At 46.9% G+C, this 15000-nt stretch overlaps 1 protein-coding gene across 2 annotated transcripts in view; it reads right to left on the bottom strand.

Moving 5' to 3' along the window:
• Positions 1-15000, bottom strand: part of eng (endoglin) — a 58843-nt gene that overhangs the window by 15330 nt on the left and 28513 nt on the right. For both annotated transcript variants that reach the window (XR_010800271.1, XM_066659501.1), the window contains exons 4-5: positions 6070-6189; positions 323-491 (exon numbers count right to left, since the gene is read on the bottom strand). Coding sequence is in view for 1 of the 2 variants with exons in the window: in XM_066659501.1 (XP_066515598.1) it covers positions 323-491; positions 6070-6189 (289 nt within the window). In the remaining variant the exon portion in view is untranslated. The remainder of the gene's footprint in view (positions 1-322; positions 492-6069; positions 6190-15000) is intronic.

The raw sequence follows: 15000 nt of genomic DNA, 5'->3' as shown, positions 1-15000 counted from the left end.
ACCCTGTCCCTAAACCTCACACTAATCCTAACTGTGCGCCCTAGCCATAAATGTACACCTAACGCCACTTAACCCTAGTCTCACACTGCCTGACTCTCTAAGGATGGTCTGGTACCCATCTTGTACTGGCACTGGTATTGGTCCGATGTGAATGGCCTGCTTCTATACGTCATGCCAAAAGCACAGCTTTCGTGACTAGTCCTTTTGCGTGTGAGTCAAATTTATTTTCCTGCAGCTGTAGGAGGTTCTTGGCCATATTACGTGGGAAAAGGCTCCAGACGCTTCCTAGATACTAACCTGCCGTGTTTGTGTGTGTATTTACCTTCAATCCCTTTGAGCGTGATGCTCGAAGCGTCTAGGACTGAGGTGAAGGACGTGACTCCTCCAAACTCTAGAATGGCCCATTTCAACAAAGCATTGCCTCTGAAATCCGGGGCGTAAGAGATGGAGTGATTTTGTTGAGGCATGTACATCGTGGTCCCATTCGTCACCTGGGAATCAGACAGAAAGTGCGTTATCCAACACATTTACATTCATTTACATTAGACACACAAAGCTGTCCACTACATGAATGAAGCTGTATCTTCTCCACAGAGCGGGGTCCCCACACGGAGAGGCCATGTTTACATCGTGTTTCATCGTGTCAAAAAGAATCAGTGCAGAAAGTGATTGATTGCACCTTAAAAGCTGCAATAATTCAACACCAACAGAAAACAAACCCTAATCTCAAATAAACTCAAACAAGTATTTATCTAGTCCAGCTGAATGTCCAGATTCGTGACCATCCTAACCATTAAAGAGCAGCTAAAACCTTCTGAACTCCAACAAGCTGGACTTTTAAAAAGTGAAGATAGAAAAGCAGACATCAGGAAAAACCACAAGTAACAAAGGTCAGTGAAAACGCGTGTCCAGTCTCAGAAGTTCAGACCCATTGTTACTGACCTCTGAGCACTTCCAGCTCTGATGGTGCACTCGTGCTCGTATTCATTCATGTTTTAGAGATTACGTAACGTCCAGACTTCCCCATCGCGGCCCAGAGGCTGGACATCTTGTTTATTACAAAGAAAAACAAAACTCGGATTCAAATTATAAAAGAGATTCGTTTCTGTTTGACTCCATGCATCGGTCAGCGTTTGTCCATTTCACACAGGACATGTTTTCTGTGCGTCTGCACGTGTGGTCAGTGTTTATTATGGTCCAGTGTCGCTCTGGTGCCATGCTTTTTCCTCCAATTCCTGTCTGGGGACAGGAAATGGGATCTTTTTTAACTGTGTGCGTCAGTCCAAGCAGCTGGAGGCCGACTCTGCACAGAGATAAATATATCAGCACCTCGTCTACAGCCGCGGGACCCTCACACACAGAGAAACACACAGACTCTGTATTAGAGTTAAATTAAAGCAACATTATGTAAGATCTGGTATTTAGCTCCTGGGCTCCCCCTACAGTTTCAGAGTGTAATTCGCTTTAGCAGCACTGTCCTGAAATCAAACCAGAGGGGGACTGATTGGGAGGGAGTGGTGTGTGGTTTCCTACCCTCCTCCAAAAGTTACATAGTGCAGTTTCTGTAGTGCTGAGGCCAGAGTAGCAATGGCATAAGCATTACTTGCTCATCCCTTTCATGCCCACCCCAGAAAAACACAGATAATCCAACCATAGCACACCATCATGTCTCACTTTTTCACAAGTGGGAAAACATGAATGAAAACAGCAAAGAGTTAGCCCCCAAACAAAAGTCAACATCAATAATATAGAACTGGTTGGAATTTTCAGAGGCTCTGGCAACACGACAAACATTTACAACCATTTAAAGTGACAACATCCCGAACAGTGCGCTGAAAGACGAGTGCTGAAGAGGTCCGCCACACCGCAGCTAGCCGAGGGTATCGCTAACGCTAACGTTACAGCAAGACCAAGACAAACAACACTGACACAAGCATTATAGAGAAGCGCTCAGAATGAGAAGACAAGTAAACGATGGGAAGAAGTAACACAAGCAATAACCTTTTATCTGGCAACCCTTGTGAAAAAAATGTACCAAGTATAATATTCCACATGGAACCACTCATTTGTACTAATTCATTACTAATATGTAAAATTAGTAATAAAATTAATCAAATTAATTTCATTCTAAAATCAATGTTCATTTTTTGACATTTGCAAAAATGAACACAGATTAAAACCTGTTTAAAAAGGTGTTTTAGTCAAAATGGTGTGTTATTCTTAGTTTCTTTTAGTGCTATATTTTAAAATGGGGAGATTTGTTTGGATGCAAAAGAAATATATATATTTATTTTGCTGCTGAGGGCGAGCTATATCTAGTACACATTCTACAATTGCACACTATATTTCTAGAACAGGCCGACCACTGGTCCTTGAATAAATGTGCATTTCCCTCATGACGTCTTCATCATCGTCATCATCATCATCATCATTCCAAGGCTCTGTGCAGTGATGAAGTCCGCTGCTGGTTGTAAACAGGAAACATAGCGGCCGTATTTTTGATGTAGACCTTGCGACGCCTGGTTCCATTCACCACCATTGTGCAGCAATCTCTAAAGGAGCCTCTACAATGAACCATTTCGGACCAAACCCACCCTGAACTATGAAAAGCCCCCTGGAAAACCCCCGGTACTGTGATAAATAAGCCTCGGGGACCTGCAGGGTCTGTGGATGTGGACAGGTCTGAGAGCGAAGCCGTCTGCGCTGAGTGATGTGTTTCTTTCATGGAGAGAGAGACAGAGAGACAGAGAGAGAGAGAATGACGGGAAGTAGTGTTGACAGAGATCACAGTGAGGAGTGGAGGGAGGAGTGAGGGAAGATGGAGGGATGTGGAGACAGGAGGAGGGAGTTTGACAGGCGCTAGTCTCAGCGGGTATCAGAACCGAACGGCAGGAAGCATCCCGATCCCAAACCCATTCCGATTACGCTTCCTTCCCCGCTGCGTGACTCAGGGAGGGGGACGCGGGCCAAACGTCCGTTAGCCTGACCTCTACCTTCCAGCCCAGTCATCTGCCCGAGCCCTGGACTCTATCATCCCTCTGTTATCTTCCTGCAGAGAACACAAGCCTGATAAAAGAGACCGGAGCGTGCCCAGGACAGTGGATCTGCTCCTGATTAAAAGAAGAGGGGTGAGGAAAGCCCCGCTGTGTCCTGCATCCTGTGATGCATAAAGGTCAAGTTCAGGTTCACTACAAAGTGCTCGGTTCTGGTTAAAAGCCGCTTCCCGTCTCTGCGCTGGCGTCTCTGCCAAAAGCGAAACACCGAAGAAAGATCCGACTCGTTCCTCTCCAAATTTATCAGAACAATCAGCAGGATCCTCAGGACATTACACCCACCTCCTTGTCTCTACACCGACCACACAGGGGTGATTTAGTTCAGCTGTTGCTCTGCATACTTCTTAGACCCCAGTGTCCACTGATAAAGGACCAGAGAACGACCAACACAAACTGAGCTACCGTCTCTGACTTTACATCTACAAGGTGGACCAACCACCTTGGAGGTGGAGGAGAGAGTGGACAGTGAGTGGACACAGGGGTTAAAAACTCCAGCAGCACTGCTGTGTCTGATCCACTCTACACCAGCACAACACACACTAACACACCACCACCACGTCAGTGTCACTGCAGCGCTGAGAATGATCCACCACCTGCTCTGTGGGGGTCCTGAGTGCTGAGGAACAGGGGGAAAGGGGGGTGACAAAGTATGCAGAGCAACAGCTGTACTGCAGTCATTAATAGTAAAACTACAAACTACAAAGTGCTGGTCAGTGGAGCTGAGAGAATGGGGAAGGAATGTAGAAACAAGGACGTAGCTAATGAAAACATGACTTATCTTTACTTTAACCTCCACACACACAAAGGCTTGTACTTCTGCTCTGTTTGGGGAACTGAATCTTATATGAACCCTGAGAAACAAATAGGGGTGAGTCCAGGACCCCCTCTGTGTACGTCTTCTTTTGCTGAATGAAATACGGTGGAACCTTTTTACCGTTTGGAAGGAGAGCCCCTTATTCTCAGCACGCTGAGTGTTGAAACAGGGCTCGCTGTTTGAGTGTGTTCCCTGCTGGGTTTCCGGGAGAACGGAGAAGAGAGGCGGTCCAGTTGGACTCGGACCGACTCAAGCCGGTGTTCTGGCTCCAGTTTGGATCTTGTCTCTGGTAAAGAATGACCAGAGCTGTGTGCAGGGTTGAGCAAGTCCATTTTTAAAAGGCCACTGCTCAGTTTAAAGCAACACTAGGTAACATTTTTACCTTCAAAATACAGCTTCAGAATCATTGTGATGCTCCACTGAGCCGTAACAGAGAGAATAGAGCCTCCTAAGTTGCGATCCCAGGCTCAGCCCTGCAGAAACTACACTATGTAGTTGTTTTGATGGGAGGGTAAAAAACCTTCTAGAGAGGTTCTATATGTGGTTTCCTCCAATTACAAGAGGCCACCCAGTGGAGCTTCTGAGATACAGCAAACTGCCCCTATATCGACACTTGCAGGAGAACACTAACTTCCCAGTCACTTAACAGTGATGGAGCCCCTAGTGATGGAGGGGTCTTCTTGACACATAGGACTTCTGGGTGGGCTTCTTCTGAGACACAGCAAAGGGCAACCAACGCAACACCTCTGGGGCTCTACACGCTTGGAGGAGTACACTATCTGCATGATTTCAAAATGAACCATTCCTTTCCCATAATTCCAAGGACAGGCCTCTGCCACATGTTGGATGTGGCAGCTGCTGCTGTTGCTGTTACTGTTTAATTTGGGTCTGTTGTTTATTTCCCGCCTCTCTCACATATGGGCCCTCAGCGCCGTGTAAATAACGCCGGCCCTCACGCCGCTCCGGGGCCAGGGGCCGTATAAACAAGGTTAACTGCTCCTCCAACACTAGCCCTGGGGTTCCCACAGCTGGAGACCCATTGTTCAACAGCTGGCAGCAGCTTACATCTGGACACGCTGCTGTTTCGCAAGGGGAGAGAAGTCTGTTTTTCCAACATCAGCCCAAACTAGAACAGTAGGACGGGACCAGAATCAGTTCTGACACAGGTCCAAGCTCCAAAGGCTCAACAAGCTGAACAGTGTGTTCACACAGGTCCTGCTGAGAGTTCACTGACAAATGGGGTTCTTTCTGAGAAATGGCTTTGAAGAACCATGTTTTATTTCCTAAAGAACTGAAAGAACTGTGAAGTATCTTCATATGATTTTAAGGTTCTTTAAAAAACCTCTTATAACACGTGAAGTTCATTTAAATATGTAATAACTTCCTCACATTCAAATATCTCATTTATGCATATAATTCTCTAAAGAACCATTCTCTAAGGAAAAAATGCATGACAGCCAATCAGGACAGAGCTCGCCTGCATAGATTACAAGGCAGAAATAAGATATACAATGATATAAAATATATTTGGTGTTAGGTCTGAAGCAGGCATTGATCTGGTTCAGAAGGTCTTGCTCAACCTAGCAACAGTTGCTGTGAACATATTTGTGGGTGGAGCTTGAACAGGTGATTTGGAGGTCCCCAAATTAAACAGTGTCTAGAACATTTCTGTGATATTTTGTAACTAGTGTTGACTTCCTAAAAGGATCTGAAAGGGGAGATAATTATGAAAGAAATCCCTTGTTCAGAGCAATGTTTACATTAATGTGTGAATCTGGAGGCAACCAACTCACACACTGAGAAACAATACCCATCAGTCAGTTTTCTGTGTGCTGTTAGAAAACACAGGATAAAAGGAGCCATTCCCATTCTGCTTCCCTTCTGACGTCAAGTGCAGAGACTGGACCCGTGTTTACATGAGAGACCAAAGACGAGGTTAAACGCAGCAAAACAGACACAACGAGCTCGGAGGAATAAGAGCACTGAGTAAAAACGGAGAAAACGAGTACGGAGAAGAAAGAAAACCGAGTGAAAACAGCTAAAAACCAGAGCTTCTGCTCCTCGCTCCCCACTGCTGTGCGCTCGGAGTCGGGGTGAACAGCGAGCGGCTCATTATCATTTAAAGGAACAGGCGCTGAACAGGGCTGTTTACACAGGGGGAGAATGCTGCTGTGTTCCACTGTGGGAGCGTTTGGTACTTACGTAGATGCTCAGCTGGAGCGCTGTGGGAGAAATGGCGGTGTAGATGTTCTGCTTGGTCGGGCTGGTGAAGATCACAATGGCTGGAACTTCCGTGGTGAAACTCAGAATGACATGATCCTTCTGTAAACACAAGGAAAAGAAAACACAGATTTAGGTTCTGACCTCATAAAATCACTGGAGGGAGCAGCTACACATGAGCCTAAGGTCTCCAAGTGTGGGCTAGAGGGGTACTGAGCGCCCAAGCATTGGGCTGTGGAGCTGTGTTCTCCATCCAATCCGTCCAGCATCATTGGCGGATCTCATGTATGCTTGTGGTTACTATCAAATCCTCACAGCCAGTGACGGCAGCAATAGGGGAACATCATAAAACCTGTCCACAAACTTATGGCCACAAGGTGTAGCTTTATTTCTGTGTCACAGTAAAACTCTGCAAACAAAGGGGTCCCAGAGTTGTGCCGCGCAGATAAGCATCAGAGCGGGCCTCCTGCATTATGTTTACATCTTGGTGATGTTGCCGCGGTAACCAGCCACCGTCCGCATGCCAGCCGGCGCGAGGAAAATTCCCACGAGCCCCTTCCTGCGATTTGGACGAGAAGCAAATCCGCCGCAGTAAACAGTCGGGGTCCTCCTGCGACCGCACTGCTGCTGTTGGGCAGACGGGCAGACGCAGTGTAGCGTGGGGTAGGGCTAATCTTCACACACACACACACACACACACACACACACACACACATGCCACACATGCACACACACTTGCTAAGCTGCTACGCTTCACTCCAGCTTTGCCACACGCTGAGAAACTAACTCAGTGTGTGTGTGTGTGTGTGTGTGTGTGTGTGTGTGTGTGTGTGTTTTTCCCATTAGCAGCGCAGTGGTGGGTTGATATTTGTAGTGAACTCTGTATCATTTCTGATCCCCACAACAGACTGGGTTTGATTCCCCGCTCAGGTAAACACACCTCCTAATACCTCCTAAGACTAAGAGTCTCTCTGGATATGAGCCGTAATGTAACATCCACACACATGCATTCATCTCCACCAGCCTCGTACGGTAGGTGTTTCTGGAACTCACTCAATCACTCACTCCCTCACTCACTCACTCACAGACTCACTCATTCACACATAGACTCACTCACTCACACATAGATTCACTCAGACTGACCCTCACAGACTCATTCACAGAGATTTACTTACAGACTCACTCACTCACTCTAACGCTCACTCACTCACCCACTCACATACTCACTCACAGATTCACTCACTCACTCACACATCAGACTCACTCACAGATTCACCCACTCACACATCAGACTCATTCACTCACTCACTCTCTGACTCTCACTCACACATCAAATTCACACTCACAGACTCAGACTCACTCACTCACTCATAGATTCACTCACAGACTCACTCATTCATGTTAACATAATGCTCCATAAATGACACTATTCACTGCGTCACATCACGGAAACGGAGAAGGAGACACTTCACTAGTATTTTATCCATTTTAATCAGATCATATCTTTTTATAAAAGCATCTAATAAAACAGGACACATCTGTATCACAGACTCACAGCTGCCACGAGTGAATAAGACATCAGTTTAAAAAAAGGGAAAAGAATGTATTATTTAAGCTGCTATTGAATTAATAATCATCAGGTAAATGTCAGTAAAAACTCGACACTCGGCGCAGAGAGGAGAACAGAGCCGAAACGATGCAGACTCCATGGAAACCATCTGAGAACGTGCTGCTAATTGTTAAGGCGACACCTCGGGCTCCGGCAATATGTCAGCACTATCACAGTCGCTGAACTGTAATCTGAGCTGGTGTTAGGAGTGTCGTTCTGTGCTAAGCCCTCCCTGACTCTGTGTTATTTAAAGCATTAAGGTCTCTGTTCTGTGTCTGAGAGACTGAGCACTGCAGCCAAGTATTAACATGGTACTTAAGGGATCTACTTCATTAAAGCAGGCCATTCTCAGTATTCGTACAGTGTGTACTAAATGTAATTTACACTTGTATAATGTGGACTAAATATATACGTGGAATTTCCTGACAATTTCTGCAACCCAGTGTGAACCACCGACTCCTAACAAGTCTAAGCACTAGGACAATCATCCCGTAGGAACTCGAATGCAGGACAAACGTAAACGTTTTATTAGAAACATCCCCTGAAAGGACCACAATCCCCACCGCACTGGACTTAACTCCGGACCTGGTGCTCCGCCCAAATAACGACGTCTGGATTAACACTGCCTTCCTTCTGTGGGAAAGAAAACGACAGCACCAGGAGGAGATAACAGTAGAGAAATGATCCAGACCGATTTTCTCCACAGAAACCATCTGAGAACGTGGCGCTAAGTGTATAGCAACACCTCAGGCTCCCGCAATATGTCACGGTTATCACTATTTTATTTCAAAGAAGGCTGTAATATGCAAATGAAGAACTTTCACATTACCTTCAGCAGGTGTCGTGAGTGCACTGACTTTAGAAACTCATTTTCAGTAAGTGTTACCTGAGGAGCTGTAGAATACAACCCCCCACCCCCCACCACCAACTCTCTCTCTCTCTCTCTCTCTCTCTCTCTCTCTCTGTCTCTCTCTCTCTCTCTCTATCACTCTATCTCTCTGTCTCCCTCTCTCTGTTTCTCTCTTTCTCTCTCTATTGTTCTTTCTGTCGTTCTCTCTCTGTCTCTCTCTCTCTATCACTCTATCTCTCTGTCTCCCTCTCTCTGTTTCTCTCTTTCTCTCTCTATTGTTCTTTCTGTCGTTCTCTCTCTGTCTCTCTCTCTCTATTGCTTTCTCTCTGACTCTCTCTCTCTATCACCCTCTCTCTTTCTCTGTCTCTCTCCCTCTCTCTCTCTCTTTCTGTCTCTCTTTCTCTCTCTATCGCTCTCTCTCTGTCTCTCTATCACTCTCTCTCTGTCTCTCTCTCTCTGTTTCTCTCTTTCTCTCTCTATTGTTCTTTCTGTCGCTCTCTCTGTCGCTCTCTCTATCTGTCGTTTCTCTCTGTCTCTCTCTCTATTGCTTTCTCTTTGTCTCTCTCTGACTCTTTCTATCACCCTCTCTCTCTCTCTGTCTCTCTCCCTCTCTCTCTCTCTTTCTGTCTCTCTTTCTCACTCTCTCCCTCTCTGTCTCTGTCTCTCTATCACCCTCTCTCCCTCTCTGTCTCTGTGTCTCTATCACCCTCTCTCCCTCTCTGTCTCTCTATCACCCTCTCTCCCTCTCTCCCTCTGTCTCTCTCCCTCTCTCTCTCTCTCTCTCTCTCTCTCTCTCTCTCTCTCTCTCTCTCTCTTTCTCTCTCTCTCTGTCTCTCTATCACCCTCTCTCCCTCTCTGTCTCTGTCTCTCTATCACCCTCTCTCCCTCTCTGTCTCTGTCTCTCTATCACCCTCTCTCCCTCTCTCCCTCTGTCTCTCTCCCTCTCTCTCTCTCTCTCTCTCTCTTTCTCTCTCTCCCTCTCTCTGTCTCTCTATCACCCTCTCTCCCTCTCTGTCTCTGTCTATCTATCACCCTCTCTCCCTCTCTGTCTCTGTCTCTCTATCACCCTCTCTCCCTCTGTCTCTCTCTCTCTCTCTCTCTCTCTCTCTCTCTCTCTCTCTCTTTCTCTCTCTCTCTCTCTCTCTCTCTCTCTCTCTCTCTCTCTCTCTCTCTCTCTCTCTCTCTCTCTCTCCCTCTCTCTCTCTGTCTCTCTATCACCCTCTCTCCCTCTCTGTCTCTGTCTCTCTATCACCCTCTCTCCCTCTGTCTCTCTGTCTCTCTCCCTCTCTTTCTGTCTCTCTTTCTCTCTCTATCGCTCTCTCTCTGTCTCTCTATCACCCTCTCTCCCTCTCTGTCTCTGTCTCTCTATCACCCTCTCTCCCTCTCTGTCTCTGTCTCTCTATCACCCTCTCTCCCTCTCTGTCTCTGTCTCTCTATCACCCTCTCTCCCTCTCTCTCTCTGTCTCTCTCTCTCTCTCTCTCTTTCTCTCTCTCTCTCTCTCTCTCTCTCTCTCTCTCTCTCTCTCTCTCTCTCTCTCTCTCTCTCTCTCTCTCTCTCTCTCTCTCTCTCAGTTGTTAGGAGTCTCGTATTTCTCATGTAACTCAATCAGTTTTGGAGACTTCAGCTTCTCGTTCTTTACCCGAGTGATTCTAGAGAGCATTGACTGAAAATGAATGTCTTGTCCTTAATTAGGACTTTATTAAACTCACTGCACTGAAACAGACTTGTCTCAATGTGATTTTGTAAAGATTTTACTAAAAGACTATTCCCAGGATTCGTAAAATGTGCTCTAAACATTTTTGATGGATGTCCATGTGAATGTCTGGCAACCCAGCAACTTAAACTCAACATAAACCTAACTGTAAACTTTGTGGTATGTCCTCAGGTGCAGACAGAGACGTGGAGAGTGTTTAGTGAAACAGTGACTCCAGTGGATGGGACCTGTCTTAGTGACGTAGTGTGAAATATTTACAAATCATGACGAAGCGAATCGGGAGAAGATCCTGTGAAGTGTAGACAGAAGGTGCAGAACTAACATAACATTCCCCCGAGGGGTTTAGAAGAGGTTCAGAGGAAAAATTGTAGCGAAAGCCAAATGTGATCTGTGAGAACTCAGAGCGTAGCTTTGTTCAGTCCAAACAACAACAACAACAACAACAACAACGCGCAAATACAGAGCGAGTGAACAGCACCTGGCTTCACCGCCGCGGTTGTTGTGGGTTGCGAAGCCCGTGGTTCCCGTTAGAGACGTCTAACCGTGTCGTGGGGGGGCAGTGCTAATGGAAAACAGTGACGAGCTAAAACGAGCCCAGCCGAGCTGAAAAGCACTATATGTAACAGCAGAGAGTTCAGCAACTCACCCCAAAGACTCAGTAAAGACCTGAATGATGCAGGGCCCATCTCTCACTGAACAAACATCCACAATAATGACCATCAGAGTCACAACACAGTCCACTCTACCACAACTCACTATCACCAGGAGACTCTCACTGAATAATCCTCACCAGGGCGGGAGAGAGAGAGAGAGAGAGAGAGAGAGAGAGAGAGAGAGAGAGAGAGAGAGAGAGAGAGACAGAAAGAGTAAGGGATAGATAGATAGATAGATAGATAGATAGATAGATAGATAGATAGAGAGAGAGAGAGAGAGAGAGAGAGAGAGAGAGAGAGAGACAGAGAGAGGGAGAGGGGGGGAGGGAGGGAGAGAGTTGGTGGGGATGGGGGGAGTCTTTGGTGCTGTTCTCCCACTGAGAAACTTATCAACAACAGCCACATTCTCTTATATAACATCACATCAGCACCATGGGACTCACCACGGGGTGAAACTTTCATGGAAGAATAAACACAGCTCCAGCCTCTCTCTCTCTCTCTCTCTCTCTCTCTCTCTCTCTCTCCTCTCTCTCTCTCTCTTGCTCTCTCTGTCTCTCTCTCTCTCCTCTATCTATATCTTACTCTCTCTCTCTATCTATCTATCTATTTATCTATCTATCTATCTATCTATCTATCTATCTATCTCTCTCTCTCTCTCTCTCTCTCTCTCTCTCTCTCTTCTCTCTCTCTCTCTCTCTCTCTCTCTCTCTCTCTGCGCGTGCGCGCGGTTTGTCCGTGGTGGCGTGTGGAGGTTTCTGGCATTGTTGCCAACTTTTCTAATTCTCTTGATTTTCTACTTTCTATCCTTTATTTCACCCTTCTTTATGAGAGCTTAGTGAGGTGTTTGGTACCGAACTGTTTTTGGCCGGTGGTGAGGAGTTTGTGGCTGGAGTCATGGCCTCTGAGGCCGGCGTGGAGACGCCGACTCCCCGCCATGGCGTCAGGTGTGTCCAGGAGAGTGAAGCAACGTTAGAGGAGTTTGTGTTAGCGGTCGGGGAGCAGGTTGGATACGAGAACATTGAATCGGCTTCTCGAATGGACAAAGCGGTGGTGGTGTTTTTGGAGAAGGAGAGCTGTGTGAGTAGCCTGATTAAGTCGGGATCCGGGTGAGGGGAGAGCTGGTGCAGGTCAGCCCTGTGCGTTCACCCGCGACCCGCGTTGTGGTTTCAAATGTCCCGCCGTTCATTACTAACGAGGCGCTACTGAGAGAACTGGCTCGGTTCGGCAAATTCGCCGGCGACATGAGAAAGATTCCGATCGGTTTTAAAAAATCCATTGATTAAACATGTCATGTCTTTTAGGAGACAGGTTTTCATGGTTTTAAATAACCGCAATCAAACTTTAAATGTGAGTTTTAGAGTTAGATACGAGGAGGGCTCGTACATAGTGTTCGCGAGTACGGAAAAACTCCGCTGTTTTGAGTGTGGAGACATCGGCATAAAACAGTTCGGCTGCCCGCACAGAAAAGAGCAGCAGGAGGGAGTTAGGAATAAACAGAACGATTTAATGGAAGGGCAGCAGGTGGGTGATGAGAATGTACAGAATGGTTTAATGGAAGGGAAGCAGGCAGGGGACAGAGGTGGGGAGGTGGTTGAGGAAGTAGCTGAGGTAGTAGCCGAGGAGGTAGTTGAGGTGGTAGCTGAGGTCTCGGGGCCTGAGAGCAGGCCTGAACCCGTCAGCTCTGCAGGTGTGGAGGGGGTAGATGGGGATGGGACTGTGGCCTCCATGAATGTAACCCTTAACAGTGGTGAGGATGATGTGAATGTGAGCAATGCATCTGTGAACACACCCAGTGACCCCACTGACTCGGTCGGGCCTAGTGTCAGCACCCACAGAAAGGCCCGGCGTAAAACTGATAAACCCGTAAAGGACGATGGACAGTCGGTTTTGATGAAGGATGACGTTATCGTGGGCCGTGTGCGGGATGAGTGTCTCGGTGACTCGGTGGATGCTGTGCTGGACTCTGAGGAGGACAGCGTGGTGTCAGACTGTTCAGGGCTGTCTGAGTTACCTGCCAGCGTGTCCTGTAGACCGGGCTCTTCGACCCAGGCCGGTCCCGTCTGAGGCCTCGTCTGAAATGACTGACCCCCCAATGGATGTGTATTCTCTCACGAAGATTAACCGGTTTTTGAATGTCACTAAAGGCAAGAGGAATGTGAGCTTGAAAAACTACTTCTCGGACACTGAAAAGTTCATTAGATCTGTGCAGTACGCTTCTAAACATGAGAACTACATGACACTGTCCCCTAAGAGACGGTTCAGACTCAGGAAGTGGCTGACGACCGCACGGAAGTGTCTATCTATTTCCGATGAGTAGGTCTCTATGGCACATCTGTGTCTCTGAGGCCTACTGTTTTTTCCCTGTGAACGTTAAAGACGACTGGATTACTGGATATCGACAGTGTGTACAGCGCCACGCAGCACCGTGGAGTTTACAGACTGTTCGTGTGGTTGGAGCACTGCTGGACTCTGGAGGTAGTGCTGTTTTGGATCAACGGCCCCTAAGAAACGGAAGCCTCATGGTGGCGCACCAGACGTGGGCTACTGCTGCCAGGGTGAGTACTGTCCGAAAAGTGGAGACAGGCCGGCGCTGTTGTTCTCAGTCTATTGCCTCTTTATTGACTGCTCACAGTTGACTGTCCCCTTTGGATTTTTAACATGGACTATGACAGCCTCGTCTGAGGAATCTCCACTGGACTCTCATTTGTTGGAGAAACGGAGTGGGGATTCAGACTCTTTGAGCTGGATGAGAGACTGGAGTGTTCTGAATCTGAAGGACATTATGTATTTTTGTTTTGTTTAGTATTTGAATATGGGGTGTGCTGATCAGGCAATGTAATGGTGTGGTGATGGTGTGTTTGTGTTTGTGTGTGTGTGTGTGTGTGTGTGTGTGTGTGTGTGTGCGCGCGCGTGTGTTTATTGTTTATTATGTGGACTAAGGGTTTGTTAAATTGATATCTTTTGGTTAATTGTTAAATAAAGTGAATTTAAATCTCTATCTATCTATCTATCTATCTATCTATCTCTTACTCTCTCTCTCTCTATCTATCTCTTTCTCTCTCTCTATCTCTATCTCTATCTCTATCTATCTATCAATCTCTTTCCCTCTCTCTCTCTCTCTCTCTCTCTCTCTCTCTCTCTTAACAGAAAGAACAAGAACCTCTTAACAAGAAGGTGTGATGAGACAAGAAAATGGAAGGCTGGAGGGAAAGAGAATCTCAAGCATTACAATATTACTGTTTTGACTCCTTAGTTTCACAGAGAGAGAGAGAGAGAGAGAGAGAGAGAGAGAGAGAGAGAGAGAGAGAGAGAGGGGTCTCCTGTGTTTGACTGAACCTTAAAGCTCCATCTGGAGCAGTCCTTGTATAAATGTAGCAGCAGAATACAGCTCTAAGCCTGTTGTTTACTCGAGGCCTACAACACACTCCTGGCCACTTTAAGAGAAACACCTACTGGTTAGAGATGGCAATTACTGATTGAAACAGGAGAAGTAGGTGCTAGGGGTTTCTAATAAAGTGAGCAGCGACTGGAAGCAGAAGGGAAATGTTTCCAATAAAGTGACCACAGAAGTGACACCTGAGTGGACATACAAAGTAGGCGTTTCCAATAAAGTGGCCAGTGGCCGCAGCATGTGGGCAGTTAGCGAGGTCCGTGGCTCTGTTTGATGAGGACGTGTCTGCGTGGTGAGCGTGTGCCAGCGTGTCCATCTGGACGTGATCAGATGAAGGCCGTCCGAGCCTCGGAGACCAGGGGAGAGAGAGAGAGAAAAAGAGAGAGAGAGAGAGAGAGAGAGAGAGAGAGAGAGAGAGAGAGAGAGAGAGAGAAAGAGAGAGAGGACGAGACTTCATCCTCTAAATCCACTCCTAATCTCCGCTAACCACAATGTAAACACTCCCACCTGGACCGCTCGGCTCTAATCTTCCAGGGCCACAGCCAGGGGCAGGATTCGGCTCCGATCCCACACCAAATATTTGTCCGCCCCAGGAAACAGAACAAATTACTCGCGCTAGGAGTCAAATGAAATTAGTAAGGGATGGAAGATGAAGGATGAATTAGTTGTAATGGACCTGAGCACTGCGTGTACTA

The sequence above is a fragment of the Hoplias malabaricus genome, chromosome 2, assembly GCF_029633855.1.
Source record: "Hoplias malabaricus isolate fHopMal1 chromosome 2, fHopMal1.hap1, whole genome shotgun sequence".
Classification (NCBI taxonomy): domain Eukaryota; kingdom Metazoa; phylum Chordata; class Actinopteri; order Characiformes; family Erythrinidae; genus Hoplias; species Hoplias malabaricus.
The sequence above is the reverse complement of the archived record's forward strand: the minus strand, read 5'-3'. Positions and strand labels throughout refer to the sequence as shown.